This window comes from Sceloporus undulatus, chromosome 4 (genome assembly GCF_019175285.1).
Source record: "Sceloporus undulatus isolate JIND9_A2432 ecotype Alabama chromosome 4, SceUnd_v1.1, whole genome shotgun sequence".
Classification (NCBI taxonomy): Eukaryota; Metazoa; Chordata; class Lepidosauria; order Squamata; family Phrynosomatidae; genus Sceloporus; species Sceloporus undulatus.
In genome coordinates, this window is record NC_056525.1 from 102201533 (window position 1) to 102223590 (window position 22058).

Sequence of the window (22058 nt, forward strand, 5' to 3'; positions counted from 1 at the left end):
TCCCTCTCCCCTTCTTCCCCTCAGCAAAGTGCCTGTGGGAAGTACAGGACTGTGAGTGTAGAGGTGTTTAAATCTTTCCATACCATTCGCATTTCCACCCCCCGCATCTGATAGAAGAGAAGACTAGGCTTATGTGTGATTGGGGGAATGGCCCAGGGATTAAGTTATCTGTCTCCTGCTAAGAGGACATCCTATTCTCAAATGTTGTTCATTAATATAAAAATTGGAGGATTTTACAAAAACAACTGCATGTCATTATGGAGCTCTGCTGAAACAAACACTTATTTCCATTTCTCACAATGCTCAGTGTGCTGTGACTATTCTGGAAATCAGTTGCTACCAAGAAGACATTGTTCAGCCAACAAAACCCACATTTACTCATAAAAATTCAAAAATAATGAAGTTCATCTTTTATGGCCATCCATGATTCCAAGCATAATTATTCGGAATAGACTTCCACTGAATACAATAGGACAAGATTCCAAGAAAATGTGTTTTGGATGAGAATGAAGAAGCATACCACGAAAACAAAGGAAACTGCTGACTTGAGTGGAATTAAGCCATCAGATAATATGCCCTGAAGCACTGAATAACTTTCTCTTAACACCCCTTGTTTGATTTTCCTTGGCTCAGTTCTCTTACTCAGCATTTCAACCATTCAGCTTTACAATTATGGCCCCAATTAGCTACTTTTGCCCCCAGCAAAAACAGAGCCTTCATGTTTATTGCTGACTACCAGTTCCCTAATGCAGGACTTGTCATCTAATCCCATGTTCTTAATACAAACACACACTTGCTCATTAAGATACTGACATTGGAAATGTATGCACTTAAGAAGTTTTGGAGATTTTGCAAAGATAAAGGCAGAAATAATATAAAAGGGAAGTTTATAATGAGCTTTAAAGGTTGGTCAATGCTTTCCTGGCTTCACATGTGAAAAAACAGACATGTATCCCAATGAATTGTCAGTTAGCACAGCTGTTTTGCCTGTTTTTGTCAAGTTTCAAGCAAATTATCTGCTTTTCAAAATGTATAAATAAATCAGTGAACAACTATCTACTATTTTTTTTTAAGAGTCAAACTGTTCTGGGACTATAGAGGGTAGGTTAGTGATACATAGCTCCCACCCAACCTATGCTATGTTCAGCAAAGTTATGAACATAGGAATTTGCTTTCAACTAATACACACCATAAAAAAAACTAGTTCACTACTGTCCACTTCATACTGACAGCAACTCTCTAGGGTTACTGAATCTCTCTGCCCATATAGATGGCAGGGATTGAAAATGTAATCTTGCACATGTAAAGGATTGTCACTGTGTGAAACATGGGATGAGGGACTGTGAGACCTCAAAGCACAATTAGTGTAGTTCCTTACGTGATCTGACTACATCTGAACCTGTATTGAAATCAACTGGTTTAACAGAATTTGAGTGCAGATGTTAACAATAAGGTGCCATTAATCAGAAACAGGTGGGAAAGGATCTGATTTTCTCACAGCCATGGAAAAGCATGTGAGCTTCAGTCTTTCAAAGTTCTGTTCTCATAATGACAAGACAGTTTCTCATTATATACAAATGCAGACATAATACAATTCTAAGATAGAATAAACCATGATTAAAATCTCAAAGAACTGCAATTGAAAAGTAAATAATATTTTTATTAGAAGATTTGCAATAAATAATTCTCAGTAAAAAATATTATTGTCTATTTTATCCAAAAAGTATATTTCAGTGCATTTGTTTAACAGCACAAAGAAAAGAATTGCTAAGAAATGTTGATGTCTATTTACATATTTCCATTGACAAGTTATCCTACGCACTATTACAGTGTTAAAATGAAAATTACATTAAATGCATCTTAAAGCAGATATTCCATTATAATGCTATACTAATTAGCAATTAAAATTTTCATATAGCAGAAGGCTCAGACAAGGGCCCTCAAATAGCTAGGCTGATAGTCCCCCTGGCATTAGAAGAACTTCAGCAAAGCTGAGGCATACTTGAATTTCACATAACTTACTGAGGCTCTCGTGAGTGGGTGGTCATAACAGTACCTGCAGTTCTTATCAAAACCTATTCTGGAAATCTATTGCTACCCAGAAGACATTGTTCAGCCAATAATACCCACAATCACTCATAAAAACTGGGGCTTGGAGAAACAGGACATGCTCTGCTTGCAGCATCAGAGTGGATTCCTCTGTGACTTCTCTTAGCAGACGTGTCCAGTTCCAGTGGAACAGTCATGGCTCCTTTGCCATGTAACATCCTAAACACCAAAAATGGCTCAAGCTTGTCAGAGTTTGGTTGCCAATGTAGACCCAAGGAATGGAGACAACAACTATGATCCAGACAACATGGCTGGCATGGAGAACACACCATTGCAAAGTGCTTCAAAAAGTTCCATCACTTCTCATCCCTCTACTACATCTCAGGCTTCTTCCACACCTACCTACTCAGGGTTGTCAGATCCCCCCCACACACACACACACTTCTTTTGGTGTATTTTCTAGATTTACCTCCCCCCACCTTTTCTCCTTTCTTTCTCTCATTTCTTTTGTTAACAGGACTCTACTAATTAATTATTCTGTTCTTCTCCATTATACTGGAATCTTAATATTAAAGAATCAAGGCCAAGTTAAACATTAGTAACAGTTATGTCTACACCTCACTAGACTGAGCTAAATTACAGTGACATAATACAGACAGTGCTTAAACATTTCCACTGTTGATTAACTGCCATACATCACTGAACATATAGAAGGTAATGTATTTATATTAGCCAAAGAAGCTTAAACTAACAAAGAATATGGTGTGTTAAACATAGCATAAACTAAGCAGGCAATTCATGCTCTTGCCTCTAATACAGAACATGGGATTCTGGAAAACAGTGAAGATTTTTAGTTCTATTCACATGGACACTTAAACATTGTTTGAAATGTCTCATTTCTTTGAGACACTTCTCTGACTGAGGTTCTCCCCTCCCTATCCAATTTCAACTTCCAAAGGACACTTTGAAGGCTAATAGTTCCCAAACTTGGGTCCCCACCATTAGCCATCCTGGCTAAGATATCTGGAAGCTGTGGTCCGATACATCTGGGGATCCAAGAATGGAAACCTCAAGTGAAAACAGAGAGGGGAGGGAGTGAACGAGAGTGGAACAGGCATACAAGGAAAAATGTAGGAAAATGTTTATACTATAAATTAAGTGGTTAATTTTGTACCAAGCAATCACACTTTCTTTATTCCAAATAATCTCCATACACTTGAATCAATTAAGGTAAATTGCACAGTTTTTGTTAAGCACAGAATTTGGGTTTTCAGTTTGACATACTTGGACCTACAAGCTACAAAGAACAAGCAATTTGTTGTAGTTTTTGTGGGTTTTCTGGCTATGCAGCCATGTTCCACAGCTACGAACATTGCCTCACCACAAGCCACTACCAGTGGGACAATAGATTCTATGAGCAGAGTGATGGGGTAGCCATGGGAAGCCCTTTGAGCCTCATGATAGCAAACTTTTACATGGAACACTTTGAAAAACAAGCCATGGAAACAGCACCAAAAAAAGCTCAGAACATGGTTCTGATATGTAGATGACACTTTTGCCATTTGGGACCATGGAGAAGAAGCTCTGACTATGTTTCTGAACCATCTGAACAACATCCACCCTAACATCCAATTGACGATGGAAAAAGAACAGGAAGGAACACTGTCATTCTTGGATGCCCTTGTCATCCGCAAACTGAACCAACGGCTGGGCCACACAGTATACAGAAAACCTATACACACAGACAGATAGCTATACAAGAACTCCAACCATCACCCAGGGCAAAAAAGAAGCAAAATAAAAACACTGGTAGACGGATATGTTTTTAAAAAATGCACTAAAAATAGACAAGGAGAACAAAATCAGGTGAAATGAGTTGCAATACATATATTGCATATATTACATATAAGAATAGTTTTGCCCAAAAATAAATATAGCAAAACAAACCAAGAAGATTGATATTAGTCCTTAATTATTAAGGATGCCTTTAAATTTTAAAGTTAGAATGACCTACAAGACCATGTGGCCTGATATGTATCTGTACAGCAATTTAACCGAACTGTTTTAATGAATATACTTATAATTAAAGACTGGGATTCAAAGAAACAAGGAATTGTATATGAGAGATATGTTACCATAACTCTTAACTCTTTCAAGTAATTGCTTAATAAACAGTTACTGCTATTGAAGATCTCGCCTGAGACTAGATTAATTCCCAACCTTGCTAATTCTGTAGCCCTATCTGGATCAGATCCTTCTCCCTTTCCTAAAAACAAATGGAATCTGGAAATTGCTAATTGCATGAATGTAGTCATATCTATTTGCTCATCAAGCAACATGCAGAAAGACAAAGGAGAGAAAAGATAAAATATTGCTACAGGTAATACACTGTTCCAACTGTTTCCACTCTAATGGAATCTTCATGTCCAAGGGCATTGTATTTTTGGTGATAGATGATGGCAAAATCACATTACCGCACTACACTCTTATAGTGTTGCTATTCCACTTTTAGTGCTCTGACTGAGAATTCTAAATTCCTTCCTTAAACTGGAAATCCCAGAATGTAACAGGAGGCAGCCAGAGCAGTTAAAGTGAAATAGCAGGGCTATAAGAGTGTAGTGTGGTAATCTAGCAAAATGTGTTCTATGTAGGGCTGCCTTTGGAAACCATTTGGAAACTTCAGTGGGTCCGAAATGCTGCGGCTGGGCTGTTGACTGGGGCTGGCTACAGGAATCATGTGACTCCCCTGCTAAAACATCTGCACTGGCTACCAGCCAGTTTCCAGGCAGAGTTCAAGGTGCTGGTTTTGACCTTTAAGACCCTAAACACCTTGGGTCCAGACTATCTGAAGGACTGTATCTCCCTATACAAGCCAGCCAGAACGTTAAAATCAGAAGAGTGCTGTGTCTTGTCCCATCACGTTCACAGGCACAGTTGGTGAGGACTTGGGAGAGAGCCTTCTCTGTGACTGCTCCCAGTCTGTGGAACTCCCTTCTACAGGTGGTCAGGTTAGCCCCCTCCCTGCTCTCTTTTTGCCAGCAGTTTTAAAGACATTTTTATTTAGGGAGGTTTTTGGTGGATGAATTTTACATATGTAGCATGGTGTGCTGTTTTAATGTTTTAAGCATTTTTACTTTTAAATGTTTGAATTATTCTGTTTTTAACCTATGTTTTAATATTAGTGTTGTTTAATCATGGTTTAACTTCTGTAATTAATGTTTTAGTTTTGTCCTTTTAAATTAATGTAAGCTGCCTTGAATCCCATTTTGGGAGAAAGGCAAGCTATAAATCCCGCAACTAAATAAATAAATAAATTGAACATCCCGACTTGGGAGCTTTTATAAGGCTCCTGGGATGCCCCTATTCAAAGGTGAAAGCTAATCTTTACTGATTAGGCTAAAAGTTAAGTGATACATCCAAAAAGACCTTGTGAATGTCATTATTAAGAAGATAGGAGTATGCCCATAAAACCGCATAGAGATATTCTAACACATTCAAAGTTAAAAGCAAAACCCAACTGGCACGTCCTCAAAATACCCACAACTGCATACACTTTGTGGATGTTGTACTGTGCACATTTTCAAAAGCCATACAGATCTGTGACAGAAGCAACATTTCAATTCCTGTCTTCTACACACGCTTAGATCCTTGGGTAAAAACTTGTTGCAGCCAATAAAAACTAGGCTTACCATGGTCTCTCAAATGACCCTTTCTTTTTGTTCCCCCTAAATTATGGAATGACCTGCCAGAGGAGATACAGAATATTACCAACCTTGACTGCTTCAAAAAGGTGGTTAAGACAGATTTCTTCCAGCAGGCCTTCCCAGATTAACTTGACTGCTCCATCAACTGCTCATCTGCTTGACTTTGTTTATTGGTATTTGTCTTGAATTGTCATTTTAAATTTGAGGGTGGGTGAGTCTTCAGATTATAGGGCTTTAAGATATTAATTATGATTATGTATTTTAATGCTGTCTTAATGTTGTAGGCCACCCCGATCCAACTGGAGAGGCGGGGTTTATTATTATTGTTGTTGTTGTTGTTGTTGTTATTACAGTTTCCATTCCTAACAATGAATCGCACTGATTACGCATTTTGGAGAATGTCATTTTCATCAGCTCTATCACAACAGTTCTAAATGCTAATTATCCACACTTACTCTTGGTCCCGTTCCTCCAATAGGTCCGACAGGTCCTTCTTCTCCCTAAAATAAAATCAGGTTAATAGTGATTTTTTTCCCTAAGATAAAGCATTCATAAGCACCTGGAAAAATATATTCCTGCAATTTTCAATGGATGCCTGGATATTGGTAAACTTCAGAGAAATGGGGAAAAAAGGACTATGAAGAATCATAGATCTAGATAGAGTAAAATTCTCATCATCTAAATTTGCATACCAAGAATTAAAGGATTTACTAAAAATCTGATAGTAAATAGATATGGCTTCAGCCCTGTATAGGTACCACACCACTTTTTAGAAGTTTGTATTCCACATATGCACAAGCACACAGTTTTCCAGAATATAAAACTTAAGTCTTCTGTGTTTTGTGCAAGTTGCCAGATTCAGTGCATCTAAACATTGCATGGCAGCCACTGAAACAAGTGAACACCATGATATGAAACAATTTGTACTCAGCACCTGCTAGAACATAAAGTCAAAATATTTTCAAACCAAACAAAAATAAACAAGTAGTAGTAGAAGAAAAAACATGCATGCCATTGGGAGAACAATTTTAGTATCTTACCTCAACTCCTTTGGGACCTGGTGGTCCTGGAGGTCCCCTCTCACCTAGAAATCCCTAAGTAGCACACATCAAAAACATTTAGATGAATAGACAATAATGTTGCTATGGAAGGAAGTGATGCTTTGTAGCTTTTACCCACCACTCTTTCTAGGCTCTAGAAAGAGTGAGACAGTAAAAGCCAAAGGTCATCACTTCTTTTTATTCTTCTAAATTGCCCTTAGATTTCCTTCAGGTAACTCTGAACTAGTACATTTGTGCATATTTGGATTTTCTTTGTACAGACACAACATGAACACAAATATCTGCACATGCATCCCATTTATGCAGTAATCACAAAAACAGACCTACCTATGGAGCCAGGTAGCTGGTGCTGGAGGAGGGGAGATGCTAACCCTTTCCTGCTGATGCCGCTGACCTGCGCCAAAACACACTGCAGAAATAATTCAGTTTGTCACAGCTTTTAACTGCTCTGGCTCAATGCTAGGTAACCCTAGGAACTGTAGTTTATTGCACGACCGAGAGCTCTCTGACACAGAAGGCAAATGTCTCGCAAAAGTACAGTTCCCAGAATTCCCTAGCATTGAGTAAGGGCAGTTAAAGCAGTCTCAAAGTGGATTATTTGTGCAGTATGAACTAATCCACATTTTCCCTTTTCAGGCAGAAAATCAACTGGGGCAGGGAGGATGTAATTTTGATCGCAAAAATAGCCACAGGAAAGTAGTAAGCATCTTCACTATCAGCACTGCTGCTACATCAGATTTGTAGCTTCTTTAGGATGGATTTCAAAGTTCTGGAAGCCAACCAAGCCAATACAGATCTCCCAGGGTAATGCGTAACTCAGCTCTACATCTGTTTACACTACCAGGATTAGAACAAAATTAGTGCACCACAAGATTATTTAAAGTTTTGACCTCTTCCCCCCTACACATGTAGTAAATGAACTGTAAAATAGTTACTAAGGACTGATAACATATTTTCTATGTATGCAGATGTTTAAAGAATACTATTTCTTTTTACTCCCAAAGCAGGAAACTTTGGCCTGCCATATGTTTTTGGACTGTAACTCTCAGCATTCCTCACCATTGGCTATATTGGTTAGGGCTACTACAAGTTGCAGTCCATCAACCACAGTTGCTCACAGATGGAAGGTAGCAGATGCAGGTCACTGAAAACGATCCAATGGTTACACAGTCTCAATGTTTCAAAAAGCACATTTTACATTAAAATTACAAGCAACTATCTCTCTTATACCTCAAAGCTTTACTGTTATATATGAAATATTCAGAAGGGCCCATGACATTGTTCTGCAAATAATCTTTCTAAGTATTACTACAAATCAGAAGGTGGCAAGATCAAAATAATGATTCAAGCCAGGATTCTAACAGGTCTCTGGAAAAAGGTAAATTTGCTGCATTTGTACATTGTAACTCATTGAATGAGAGGATTACAAAAATTAAAGAACTATCCCAGCACAAGCTAAATGGTAGAAGCAAAGATAGAACACTTAATCATGTGTAGAAACAATGGGACACCTGCTTTGATGCATCAGAAATAATTTATATGCATTCACATGCATGACTGTGCAACAGGACAAGAAACTCTCATGGGATTTACTTTCATGCAGGCTTCCAGAGCATTGAAGCCTGAATGATTCTGTCTTACTAGGAAAAGAGAAAAAGCAATCCTACATTAGTTTGGGGTGGGGGGGAATAGGAAGATACAAGGACTGCTTGCCAATCACCCAGAAATGCAGCTGGCATTTTTCTTTAGGAGTGGGTACTTTGAAGTCATAATTGCCTTTGCATTATTTATTAATGCACACTACTAGTTTTCTCACAATACATTTGTGTGCCCCAATACACAATTTTTTGGAATTTATGCTTTACATCATCCAGTATGGTACTACCAAAAGTGGTTATCCATGGACCAATGCCATATTTCAGTCATTGGCTGCCAGACTGTGGTGGGTTTCCAGGAAATTAGGCAAATATGATAATAATATGGTACCACTTCCTTGCACGTCAGTTTAAAAAATGCTGCACTACTGCATCACATACCTTGAGAAGCACTGAACTAACACTGTTTGAAAACAATGTGTCTTTGATGGAAAAGTTACTGAATTCTTCTAGGAAGCATCAGTCTAGTTTTGCTAGACACTGGAGAATAAATGCTGAACAGCAGTTTTAACCATGTGATAAACAGAGCTAGACAAGGATGAGAATTGTGCGCCCTGAAGACCATGTGTGCCCCTAGAAGGCTTTTTTACATTTCCCAAGCTTTTTCCATCCCCTTCCAATTGAAAAATTTGGGACATTTTTGGGACACAGCCAAGCTGTAGAAAGGGGTGACATCATACTAGTTAGCTCACATGTGCCATTAATCTACAGGGGCATCCTAATTAAAATTCTGAAATTTAAATCCCACCTCCATAGAAGTGGGATTTAGAAGTTACAGACTACACAAAAGGTCATATACACGCTACCAGATGACTACCAATTTGAGCGTGTTTACAACAAATTCGTCTTATGAGAAGCCTAATGAATAATGACCCTACCCAACATGGTAACTGGTTTACCATTTCCTATGTTTTCAACATTTCTAAGGAGGGGAGATCGATTATTTCAAGCAGTATACCTATGAAAACTCGATCCATCATAGGTTAACCACACTAGTAGCTATCATCTACTAAACAGATCATTAAACACCAAGAATGTTCAATGCCAAATATAAACATTACTTGACCATTATTTCATAGGTAGGGCATATCGTCCAACTGCCATTTTTACAGTTTTTGATTGATTAGCAACATGTGACATCATGACTACAAGTCTATGCAGAAAAGGAATTGTTGTTAGATTTGGTCTCAAAGGATCTATGTTTGGCTCATTCAATCAGCTGCCACTGACTGAGATTTGGCAACACAGTGTCAGGTGATCTACGTCCACCAGCATCCTCACACCATGCACTATCATTAAGAGCAGAAATGATACAGAGCTCCTCTTTCTAGTCTATGCAGTCTTTCCTCCCCAACTTCTGTCATCAACCTTTTCCCTCGGAACAACCCAGCTGATTCAGACTATTCCATGATTATAGGCTGTGCTTTTCCCTTTGATCCTACTAAACCCAACATCCTGGATTCAACACTGCAATACATTCTCTTGGCTCCCTTGATGCTACAAACATATGTTAATACTCTTCATGCAAGGAAAAGCTATATGATTTATGACAGATCCGTGAATCTTTCTTGATGTTTTTGAGTTAATTAAACTTATTTGTCAACGAAAGCTGCCAGTTTATACATTGTACAATGTAGGTTGTGTTTTTATCTTTAAACACTATTTCTCAGTTGGACAGGAAAAGGTCAGACTTGGTATTTACTGGATTTGAAATTGTTGGAACGAGCCAAAACTCACATTCAGAAACCTAAGTTTTAAGTCTAGACACTACATGAACATAAATACTGCTGCATGACTGTTGATGTTCTTTCCAAAATACATGTCAACAAACCAATCTACTCTTCACTATTAATTAGTATAATGTAGATTATCATAAGACTTCTTTTCTACTACAGCTCCTCAGACATTATTTATTTCAACATGATTAACTGAAGTTTCTATCCTCACTCTTAAGATTTTAGTTAGAAAAAGAAAAAGAAAACAAGCTTCTTTGAATATTTCTCAAACATGCCAAGAAGCAATCCAGAAAATGTACAGGCAGACAAATGTACTTCACATAGCTATGCAACTTTTCAATTAATCTTCTCTTACAAGATTAATAAACTTGTTAACAGTCATTTATATCACGCAAGAAGTAAAAAAAAATCCTGAAAGTAAATTAGAAAAATTATTAGCTAATTCCATTGCACAATACTTAAGGATGGTTAGTTCCTAACCAGAGAGCACACTTAAAGTCTTGCAGCCTGAGGCACAAATTAATTGATTCAAAGTGCTCCTGAGCCAAAAGATTCATCCAGATGAGGCTACCTGCTGTTTTATCTACACATAATGCTTTGATTTGTGATTGCTCAATTCTAATTCACTTCTGTTTGGGGGAGGGAGGAGTGAGTGATTCTGCATTGCCTGTGGTTGCTTCATGCAGTCTCTCTCACACACACACCTTGAAAAAAAATGCAGAGTTACTTTTACAGAGAGGTGACTGTACATTCTGTTTCTGCAGCTACAACATGCACACTTGCCTGGGAGTAAGCCTCAGTGGGTCTTTTTCTCATCAGGCATTACAGAATAGTCATGTATGAGTCACTGCTATTGGCTTGTTTTTTCTCCATCAGCTTAGAATAATTGCTTTTTTGGACAAAAACTACCAGAATCTATCCTGGCTGGGTGATTCTGAGTGCTACAGTCCAAAAAAGTATTACAAGTCATTTAATAAAAGGTCACAGGCTTGTGTATAATTCATTCATTCCTTCATTTTAAGAATTTCTAGGCTGCACTTCATCCTGATGGCTTCTAGGACAACACATAGTAATACAATAATACAGCACAATGGAAACAACAAAATTTATCACACCAATTGTCACATAATAAAAACAAGACGAAGCAAAATCATAAGCCATGACATAGATAGAAACATTGCAGAAGTACTTTGTGGGTGGGATGCTTTTGTGAAGGGTGGTAATTTGTTGCTTTTTCAAACACTAAAAGTAAACCTTTTCAGGTATAAGACTGAATGTTTAATTCAGTACTGATTTATGTTTAATTCAGAAAGAAAGTGAGCTATAGCTGCCAACAGTCTGGATGTATGTTACTTAAACAAAGAAATGTTTCAAAATCCATTAATATTTACTTCCGGGATTTCTAGGTATGAAGATGGTTAATGAAATAAGTTTACAATGTTTTTTAAATAAAAAAAATGTCAAAAGGGAAGATAATGCATAAACAAACAATGCTGTGGCAGAAGGGTTTTTGCAGAAGCAGTCTCCTCTGCCTTTCTGACAGGAGACAATATGGTTCAGAGCCCTGTTGGCTATCTGGGGCTGTGAGTGGGCAGCAGATGATGGCTAGGTTTGGTGTTGTAATTATTGAATGGACACAGGAGTTCCATGACCACTTAAAAACATTTGGATTTCTCATCTAGCCATGATTACTTCCATGGTGGCCACAGTGCCTTTTGGCTACAAGGGCAGAGATGGCTAAGATCCTTCTTCCAGCTATATTCTGAGGTTAGGATTGGATGGTAAATGCATGTAACTCTTAAGAGAGGAGAAATACTTTCTTTGGTTTTAGACCATGACATAAGAATTGTTGCCACCATAATCTAAGGCAGTGGTGATGAAAGTGTGGTCCTATATGCTGGCAAACTCCATTTCCCATCAGCCAGCATGGTTAATGCTCAGGAATAATAGGAGTTGCTTAGCTAAGATCAAACTAAATGACAAGAATGCAACTAATTTTAAATCTAGTTTGGTCTTTAGAAGGGATGTTTTCTGTTATCTCACACATAAGAATGTTTCTAATAATATGGTATTTGTTACCAAAACGTCTTTATAGGAACCTGTATATATATATATTTTAAAATATTAAAATCTGTTTCCCAGTTAATGAAGAACATGTTTTCATCAATTAAAATATTTTAAATCAATTAAAATACTGATTATCAACTAAGAACACGATTCTAATGGCGATGAAAACAATTGTAAGTAATGCAGTCTGCCCCACATCTTTCCTCTTGTGACAGAGGTCAGAGATACTACTTGCAAGTACACCACAAAGAAAAGCATACAAGCAAGTACATCCTCAATAAATTTTTATAAAGGGCATGAAACAGAAATACTTCTAATTATGTGAAAGTGTTGCTCATAAACATCTCAAAGTTAATTCTTTATAACATGTTGTTCAAAAGCTGAATTGTATGTTTAAACCATGGTCCATAATGATACTATTAAGAATTATATGTGTTGATTATTGTAGGGATTCTGGAGTGGGTGAGGAGAAAAATCCAGCCAATCTACAATTTGTAGATAGTATAAAAATAGATGTTTCATTCATGAGGGTCAACAGCTTAAACAAGCATTGACACAGAAGGTCTGTCCTGCTTTCTTGGCAGCTAGTGTACATTTAACTTCTGTGGAAGCTTAAAACAGAAGAATGAGGAAAAGAAGAGCTTAGTGAAGCTGTCTTCCAAAAATAAGATAGAGGAAACTCCTCAAAACCGCAGTCAACACAAGACAGCTGGGAGCATAAAAGCTGAACATTTCCAGTTTCATGTAGGCCTGGGCTCTCTGTATTATGGACTGTGTAAAAGCTTTTCCATTTTGGTAATGCTCATCTCCAAAGTAATCCACCAATTTTCTTTGATTAGAGGCGGCTGTCCAAGTTCTCTGGCTACGAGAGCCAAAAAAGCTATAGAGACCATAAAGTCTCTTCATGCAAGTTATTATTGTATCAAACAAATCTGAAGTTTCCAGCTAACTAATCAGCATTTTGGCAGAGATACTTGGGTGAATAACCATCAACTTGTCCACTGTGGTTTGGGATACTATACTGAATATTAAGCAAGGGAAAATGTGAACATACTTCCTGATCAGAAATATCTGCATCCACACAAATGCCTGAAACACTGGCGTAATATCCAATATTTGTGTCTCGCACAACAGTTGATATTAAATTACTGCTGTAGAAAGATTGCTTTTCTTTAGTTCTTACACTTGGGAAAATGTCACAATCAAGAACTACGAATAGTCTTACAGCATGTTAAACTGTTAAAAAACTGTGATGTTTTCATGGGTAGAGGAAGGAAGAGTCAATATGCACTCAGTAGGTGCTGCTTCTCTGGTGGATATGTGGACAACATGGCTCATTCTGGTCTAGCCGGTGGAGGGGGTTATATGATGTGTCTGGCTACTTTTCTAGCATTCTGGCATTTACTGCCTTCACACCTCCTTCCCTTGTACATCTTACTGCTGGTGTTATAATGATTCATTTTGTCTCAACATGGGGAATGGGGGCTGGATCTGATTTTATAGGGGATGTAGGTTCTGTGTGCCCATCATCAGCCTCATTGGAGATGCCAAACTCCTCATTGAGGACTTTGGGGGTGTGGGTGAGCAAGATCATGCCCAGCACAGGAGTTGCAGACCTGTCTCACACTGAGGTGGCATGGATGATACATACAGCCCTTGTGACTATGTGGATTTTGTGGGGCCACTCCATGGCTATCCAGCATGTGAGCTGGGGTGGTGGTTTGATCTGATAGGTGGGTGTCACTCTCTGGATCTGTGTAATATGCCAACACTATCCAGCTATATGCAATAAAGCTGTAGCCTTGTTTTAGCCAAACTATTTTGGATAGTTAACATGAGCCAGCCCCTTGCTTTTGAGCTCCGAAGGGCTTATAGCTTGTTTATTACAGCAAAAGGCTTATAAAGAGCAAAAGCCTTTTAAGGTACCACAATACCTTTTAAAACCCCTTTTTGCTGTAAGACAATAACATGGTTTCTCCTTGAAAAATTGTTTAAATGGAAGTTAATACAAGGTTTACTTAGACTTGATAGGCACTGTAACAAAAACCTAGGAACATATTCACATGGTCATTTCAGCCAGTGGCAGGCACAGTTTTTATTCAACTTGTATTGACTTCCAAATGTGTTCCCTTGTATTTTTTTGGCTATTAATTTCAGCCACTTGTAGATCTAGATTCTGGTCAAGGTCCCTTCAAATACTTCCTGTAATATTCACTAGGCTTCTATGTCAGGATCATCCTCATGACTGGCCTTGATCAAGAGTCAGTAGGCATTCAGCTTCTCGGCGGCTGCTCCCAGGCTGTGGAATTCTCTCTCATGGTTAGCCCCCGCTCTGTTCTGTTTTCATTGGTAGGCAAAGACCTTTTATTTAGGCATGTCTTTGATTCTCCACTTATGTGGCAGAAGGTTGTTTAAATGTGGCGTGGTGTGCTATTATCTTTTTATTATGTTTTAAATGTGTTTTAAATTGTTTTTAGCTACATGCTTTTAACAGAATTGTTTTTAAACTTTTGTATAAGATTTTAGCTATATTTTATTTTTTTTTTATTTGTTGTAGGCCACCTTGGGTGCTGTACCGGGAGAAAGGTAGGATAAATATTAAATAAACCAATTAACTGATTAAATCATCTACATTTTCTCTATCTTCACTGGATCCAGTGTCCTAGAAATGTATCCAAAAAGAAGCAAGAAAACACTGAGTGAATCATTCCTAGAATAATAATTTGGAGGGAGCTTCGTCTTCCGAACCCAGCTGAATTGTTCTAATGGTGCTGCTCCTTTGAGACTCCATATATGTTTGGGTATTTTGGTTAGTCCTCCCACTCCAAAGTAAGAACACCGCAACTTTGATGAAGAATTCCTGGCCATTTACATCATCTACTCTTGTTCTTGAGTGTCTGTTGATGGCAACTAGAAAACCTTTAACAACTGGGAAAACAAAGTTGTCAAGAACTGACTGATTTTCAGATGCACAGGTAATCAAGAAATTCTAGAGACATCTTTTTGCTATCATTCATGACTGACACAGAGGTTTTGCCACACTTCTAATGTGTTTACACTCAGAACTGAGAGGCTGGAGATTCACAGTCAAAACAGAGAGCTGGTCACTGGGCTTACCTATTGCATTTAGAACAGCATGAAAACATGTGTAGAATCTGTTCTGGCTTCCAAGATCCCTTATCAAGGTTTTGAGCAAAGAAGGAGAGACAGCTGACTATCCTACAAGACTCTGATTCTTTTCTGACCACAGCTTTTGCTTCATTTTCTCATTCAGCTGAACTCAGCAGTGAGTATATGGGCTTACTGAGAGAGATAGAGCTATATGCAAAGCTCATCAAGTTTATCTAAATTAATCTATAGAATTTCTCACAAACTGATCTTTCTGTCAAGACCTTAAAATACATGAACAGTGATTTCAAAATAAATAATGTTGTGCTTTTTCTGTAAATTGGATATTCTGTATCATGAAAACATTTACAATAAACATTCATGTATTCCTACCTTAGTGCCTTCAGGGCCATTCAGGCCAGGAACACCAATATCTCCTGGAAACCCCTAGAAATCAATATACAAGCATACAAACAAACAAATCAAGAACAGAGTCCTACATTTAGCATCTTGCTCATTTATAAGACCAATAACTTCATGGAGAAAATGTTAATTCCTGTGAATTATTTGAGACAGATTTTATTCATTTTATGTTAGAGATTTTTGTAAAAAAAATAAAGTTAAGTATAAATTCTAATTTAAACGTGTGTGTGTGTGTGTGAGAGAGAGAGAGAGAGAGAGAGAGAGAGAGAGAAATCTTTCTCTATTGGATACAAATAGCTATCAGATTCCTATGAAATATAAAGGCTGCCAGTAAAACCTTTTCCTATCCCTTTCTCTTCCTGTACATATTGTGAAGCTCCTTTGCTATAGGTAAGGAACCAAACTACCTTTACTACAGGTAAGGAACCAAACTACACAATCCTAACCTAATTCTCAGATCTGATGACTGGAGGGGGTTAAGATGGTGAGGTGGTATTCCTCCGAAAATTGAGAGGAGCTCTGTTGGCAAGGGAATTCCATACCAAATGTCCCAGTTACATGCATAGAAAAGTCTCAAACTGTAAATCTAACCCCACAATGTTTCTGCCAAACCCTGAAATATGTGGTTACAGCTAAAAGACTAGACCTCCATGGCTAAATTAGCTTTAGGCTGGCATAGTTATTTTCCCTCCCTTTGATTTCACGGGGAGAAGGTAACTCTCAGGAGAAAATTGGAGGGGGGGAATCCCAACCTTCCACACAGGTCACTTGTATTCCAAATGACACAGTGGCTTTGCAGTTGTTGTTCTTGTTGTGTGTTGTTTCTGATGTATGGTGATCCTAAGGTAAACCTATCACAGGGGGTTCTTGTCAAGACTTGTTTGTAGGCGGTTTGCCTTTACACTCCACTGAAGCTGAGAGATTATGACTTGCCCAAAGTCATGCAGTGGGTTCCCATGGTTGAGAGGATATTTGAACCCTGGTCTTCTGAGTTGTAGTCCAATGCTCAAACCACTTTTTGGAGATTTTTGTTTTTGTTTTTTAATGTTCCTATTTTCATTTGCACATTTATATATTCATATTTTAACATTTTATAAGTAAATAACATCATACAAATTAGAACTTTATATTTAAGTACAGTGCGCCCTTGCCGTATGCGGGGGATCTGTTCCGGACCCCTCTGCGGAAGGCAAATGGTGCATATGCTTGAGCCCCATTGAAAATAATAAGGTTCATGCATCACGGGCGCGCGTGCCATTGAAAATTCCGTTGCGTGGCTTTCAGCGTAAGCACTGTAAATTCAATATTTAACTCAACATGTGTATAATACACACACACACAAATTGGGAAGAGGAGTAAGAGAGATCAGAGCCTCCAAGTCTCACGCTCCCCTTGAACAACTCTTGCACACACACCCCAGGGGTCCTACCCCACCGTTTGAGAACCAGTGGGTTACATAATAGCTTCGTGGCCAAGTGAACGTTGCTAATTTTTTATCATTAAATAAATAAATAAAGATATACAATAGGAACCTAATAGCCAGAACCAAACATTTCTTGAAATAATTTATATGATCAAAATACTGCTCAAATTCATGTTTGACTCGTTTTCTCTGAGTAGCAAATCCCCTGAGGCAAATTTGCTTTTAAAGGTTCTGCCAAAGTTAAAAGAAGTTTGGCTTGTGCAATTTAAAAGGAAAGTATACCATGTGGATGTGGGCAGTCCTTGTTTAAGTGGGAAAAAAGAGTTTTAAATTTGGAGGGGGAGTCACAGGTAATTTCATAATTATGTGGCCATTATTTCTCAACATATCCTTTTCTGGAAATAGCATCATCATCCATCACATGCTAAAAACAAAAACTATGAGTCTGGACTTAAAGAGAAAAAACTTTATCCTGGTTCAGATATTTAAGTCCCTCCTGCCAAGATTAGTATTGTCACAGAACTGTGTGGGGCAAGCTACATATATGCCAAAAAAAGAAGAAGAAGAAAAGGGGAAAGAAGGAAAAATAGTCTGTAAGGCATTCTCATATAGAAATGTCAACATAGACAGTCTGGATCATATATTACTTATTCTGTGAGGATATAGTCTGAGACTCTGGGACCCATGAGCTTTGAATATATTTAAAAATAACAATAAAAATAAAAATGGGAGGCAGAAGATTTTGAGTAGCAAAACTGAACTGCTTGTGGACAAAGCAACCTTTGAGGGACATTTTAAATTGTGAATTATTTCAGTATAAGGAAAAAAGGTAACTAATTACACTGAGAGGAACCTCAAAAGAAATGTTCTGTATTTTAAAATAATTTTCACATCCTAGAGCAAAACTGGAAAGTGAGGGAATGGGATTATATGTAATATACAGTGACCAGCTGTCTTTTATTTTAAGGGAATGTGTCTTATTTCAGAAGACCACAGTTTCCATGGTGTCTCTTATTATTGGAATTTCATTCTGGCAACCTTAATAAGAAGTCTTACTTTAGAAATATAACTCAAAGTATCTGAATTAACTAATATACCCATAGGCTTTAGGTACTTGAGAAATGAGAGTTTAAAAATACACCCCTATTTTCTTCATAAATATTAATGCATGAAATTATGAACCCCAAACTAACACACACCAAAACTGATATCCAACTAACAGCTGTTACTATTTTATATTTAAAAAGTAATACTAAACAGAGGTTATTTGACAGTCCAGTGCCTGCAGTGCTCTCTTCAGAACTTGTAGATGTCATACTGTGATGTGAAACATGGTTTGAAGGGGAAAAATTTGGGAGCTAAATAATGCAGCTCAGCCAGTAATTCATGAGAAGGAAACCTGCATTTTGTTACCACCAAGTAATATTTCAATCAAACCTCCCCTTTCCCCACAGGTTTGATTCCAAAGTTTTGCATACAAAATATATTGCAACTGACTTCCATATGCTTTACTGTCCTGAGACAATTATACCTACAATGATAGACCATTTTAATTTATGGATTGCATGAAGAGTCTCTTGAAAATAATGATGAATGTTTTCTTTACTCCAGCTGTAGCCTATGAAGAAGATTCTCTTTAAGAAACTAAGGGGCTTTCTAGATGGCCCTTTGGGACGTCCGGAGGACGTCCCATTTTAAAAAAGGGGCGTCTCTTTTAGACGCCCCTGGGCCTCGTACGGACTCCGTCCGTACAAGATGGCGCCGGCCTTTCTACATGGCCGGCGCCATCTTTACGTATCGGACGCACAGCGTCCAGACGCGTCGCGCCGCTGCTGACGTAGCGAGCGCGCCCCTGGCGCCTCGCTACGTCGCAAACGCGACGCAGAAAGAAGCTCCATTTTGGAGCTTCTTTTTTCGGTCCGCGCGGGAGTCGGGCCGTTTGAAGGCTCCGGCTCCCCCGCGGACCTTCTGGCGGCAGCGCCAGACCGCTGCAAAGCGGCGGTCTGTACCCCGCCTATGTATTCAGCTTTAAAAGAATCCTATAGAATACAATACAGAGGTCTCTCTACTGACAAAGAAATACCAGAATAAAAACAAGACCTTCAAACTCCCATAACTGGCAATGAAGATGTCTGGACAGTAGCCACCATCAGATGGCTTATCAATAAAGTAAATATTCACAATGCATTTGGTCTCATTAATTTTGAATTACAGAGAATAAAACCCTGGGTTCAGATTCAAAAAATATTTTTATGTAAGTTCAAGAGTTTGGGTGTGCCCATGATTTCTGCCTCACGATACTTCAAATAGCAGATCATGCTCACACATCTCAAATGCCATACAAGATGATTATTCCTTATCTAAAATGCTTGGACCAGAAGTGTTCAATATTTCATAATGATACAAAATGAGGCTGGCGAAGAGACTAAAGATCTGTGAAATGGCAGGTGGTGTGGGTTCTCACCGTTTCACAGATCTTCACGTCTCTTTCCTGCCTTAACATCTCTCTTCGGCCTAAAGATGAGCAAGTCTGGATTCAATTCATTACATTTTCTCGTGGAATCCCAAACAAAGTGTTGTAGAGATCTTCTATCCAGGCACTTGACCACATCCATACCTGCCTAGCTTCAACAAAATTGAAAGCCAGAAATATCCTCATAGGCTTCCCCATGACAGGCCCCAAAATCATGTGCTTTTAAGACTGTGCCATAAAAGAATAAGCAGTATTTAACAGGCAAAAATGTGTTGCCTACATTTTTGGAACTTTTTGGTAGATGCTGCACTCCTTATTTGCCTTACTATGTGTTTCTTTTTGGTTTTTGTGGGGTTTTTTAAAAACTTGGAATTGTATAAAACTTCTGGAATTAAATTCAAAATGTTTTATTACATAAAAGAACAAAAGGAAGGGAACACGTTGATTGTCGACCTATATGTGTGAAGGAAAATGAAAGCTGTTATTCGGGAATTACTTTCTCTATTCCTGTCCTCATTCTTTCCCTTCCTGATTACACACCCTCATGCCCCAGTCCTTTCTATTTTGTGGATAGGTTTTCCTGTCTGTGTGGCTGAATTATATGTTGCAGAGTTATTAGCCTGTGGCCCATAAAAACCTGGAGGAGTCCACAGATATGTTACAGGTGTGTCTGTGAATCAGGGACAAAAAAAGTCTCTGATTTGCATCCTGTTGTTCTAAAAAATGTATGAAGCTTTCATTTTATTCACAGCTTTCATTTTATTCTCAGTGTGGTCTATAAACCCACAAAAGGTCAAGAACTGCTCTTGTAGAGTCAATCCTACTAGGCTTCAATGAGATCAAAAATCTTGTAGGAACCTAGAATTCTCACAAGCAGTCCTCCTTACATGAGATTTGTGGTAGGCTTTATGTAATTCTGCTTCACATGTACTGACTAATCTTGAGCTGGGTAGGCAAGAGGGGGACTGTCCTGTAAAACCTGGTAACGTTAGCTTGGGCTCAGTTTGTGGCTGCCAAGTTCAGCAACCACTTACTGTACCCCCTGAGCATCTAACTGGTCGTAAAAAAGTGAACTATATTTAAAATGAAGGTATTCTATTAGGACACAAGGCAGACATCCTTCAAAAGCAATGAAAACATGGCCTACTTGTGTTGTTTACCATGCAAAATACAATGCATTAGTAACACCTTTAAAAGGTTTCTTACCTCAGGTCCAGGAGGGCCCAATGGTCCCCGGGGTCCTGGATCTCCTATTTTACCCTAAAAGTAGGACTTGCATTAGAAATTCAGTTTTTATGAACAGAGCTGCATAATATGCTTTCTATGTCTTAATAAAACGGCACACCAAATTGATGTGCCAATGAGCAACAATTACTCAGGCTTGTTTGTGGAATTTAATAGAGGGCCCTCTATAGCCACTGTGGTTTGGTTCCAGGAACCTGCCCCCCTCCCTGCCCAATGGATACAAAGATCCCTGGATGCTCAAGTCCCATGATATACAATGGTGTATTAAAATTGTGCCCCTTACATAAAATGGCAAAATCAAGGCTTGCTTTTAGAATGTTTTTGGTGTGTGAATATTTTTTTTAACCATAGTTAGTTGAATTTGTGAATGTAGAATCCATGGATTTAGAGTGCCAACGTTACTGTTATTTCTACACTATTTGAATATCTTTCATTTTACAGTCTTGTATCAAATGTTATTCAAACTACCTTTTACATGTACTGGTCAAAAACTGCCAGTTAAGTTCTCTCAATTAAAGTGTCAAAATATAGTGATGATAGGATTGTGCAGCTAAAATAAACAGCTCAGAAAACCTCCCACCCCCGCTCCCAGTACAAACAAGATATATGTTAAGACATACCAGGGGACCTGGTTTTCCTCTGACTCCTGGTGGTCCTGGCAAACCAATAGCACCCTTTAAGAAAAATAGTAAGAGATGTTACAATTTAAGTGAAAATTATGGCTGAGCATTCTTGCTGAAAGTAGAAAGAAGAAACTACAGTATTATCTCAGATGAAACTCTGATTTTGAATGCTTGGGGAAAAGCACTTCTATGAAACTAAAGAATACATCCATACCATACATATATACTGGATCTGCAACTCAGCCAAAATAATTATGATTTTGTATTTGCTAATATGTACACGCACACACAAACATTACAGAGTTCTGTGATATATAGCTACTATACTCATATTTTCTTTGCTACTGCTATGAAAAAATTTACTACTGGAATGCCAAGCCACATAGATGCAAAAATTTTAAAGCAAAGCAAAATACCTAGTTCCCTTCCTACATCTCCATCCTGTCTGGAAAACATAAACATTGCCAGATCCCAAGCAGGCTAGGAACTCA

At 38.2% G+C, this 22058-nt stretch overlaps 1 protein-coding gene across 1 annotated transcript in view; it reads right to left on the reverse strand.

Annotated features, from left to right (window-relative positions):
* The window catches only part of COL24A1 (collagen type XXIV alpha 1 chain), a 225307-nt gene that overhangs the window by 114159 nt on the left and 89090 nt on the right, over positions 1 to 22058 (reverse strand). Inside the window, exons 18-22 of the mRNA XM_042463503.1 lie at positions 21565 to 21618; positions 20906 to 20959; positions 15774 to 15827; positions 6794 to 6847; positions 6209 to 6253 (exon numbers count right to left, since the gene is read on the reverse strand). Coding sequence (XP_042319437.1) covers positions 6209 to 6253; positions 6794 to 6847; positions 15774 to 15827; positions 20906 to 20959; positions 21565 to 21618 — 261 coding nt within the window. The remainder of the gene's footprint in view (positions 1 to 6208; positions 6254 to 6793; positions 6848 to 15773; positions 15828 to 20905; positions 20960 to 21564; positions 21619 to 22058) is intronic.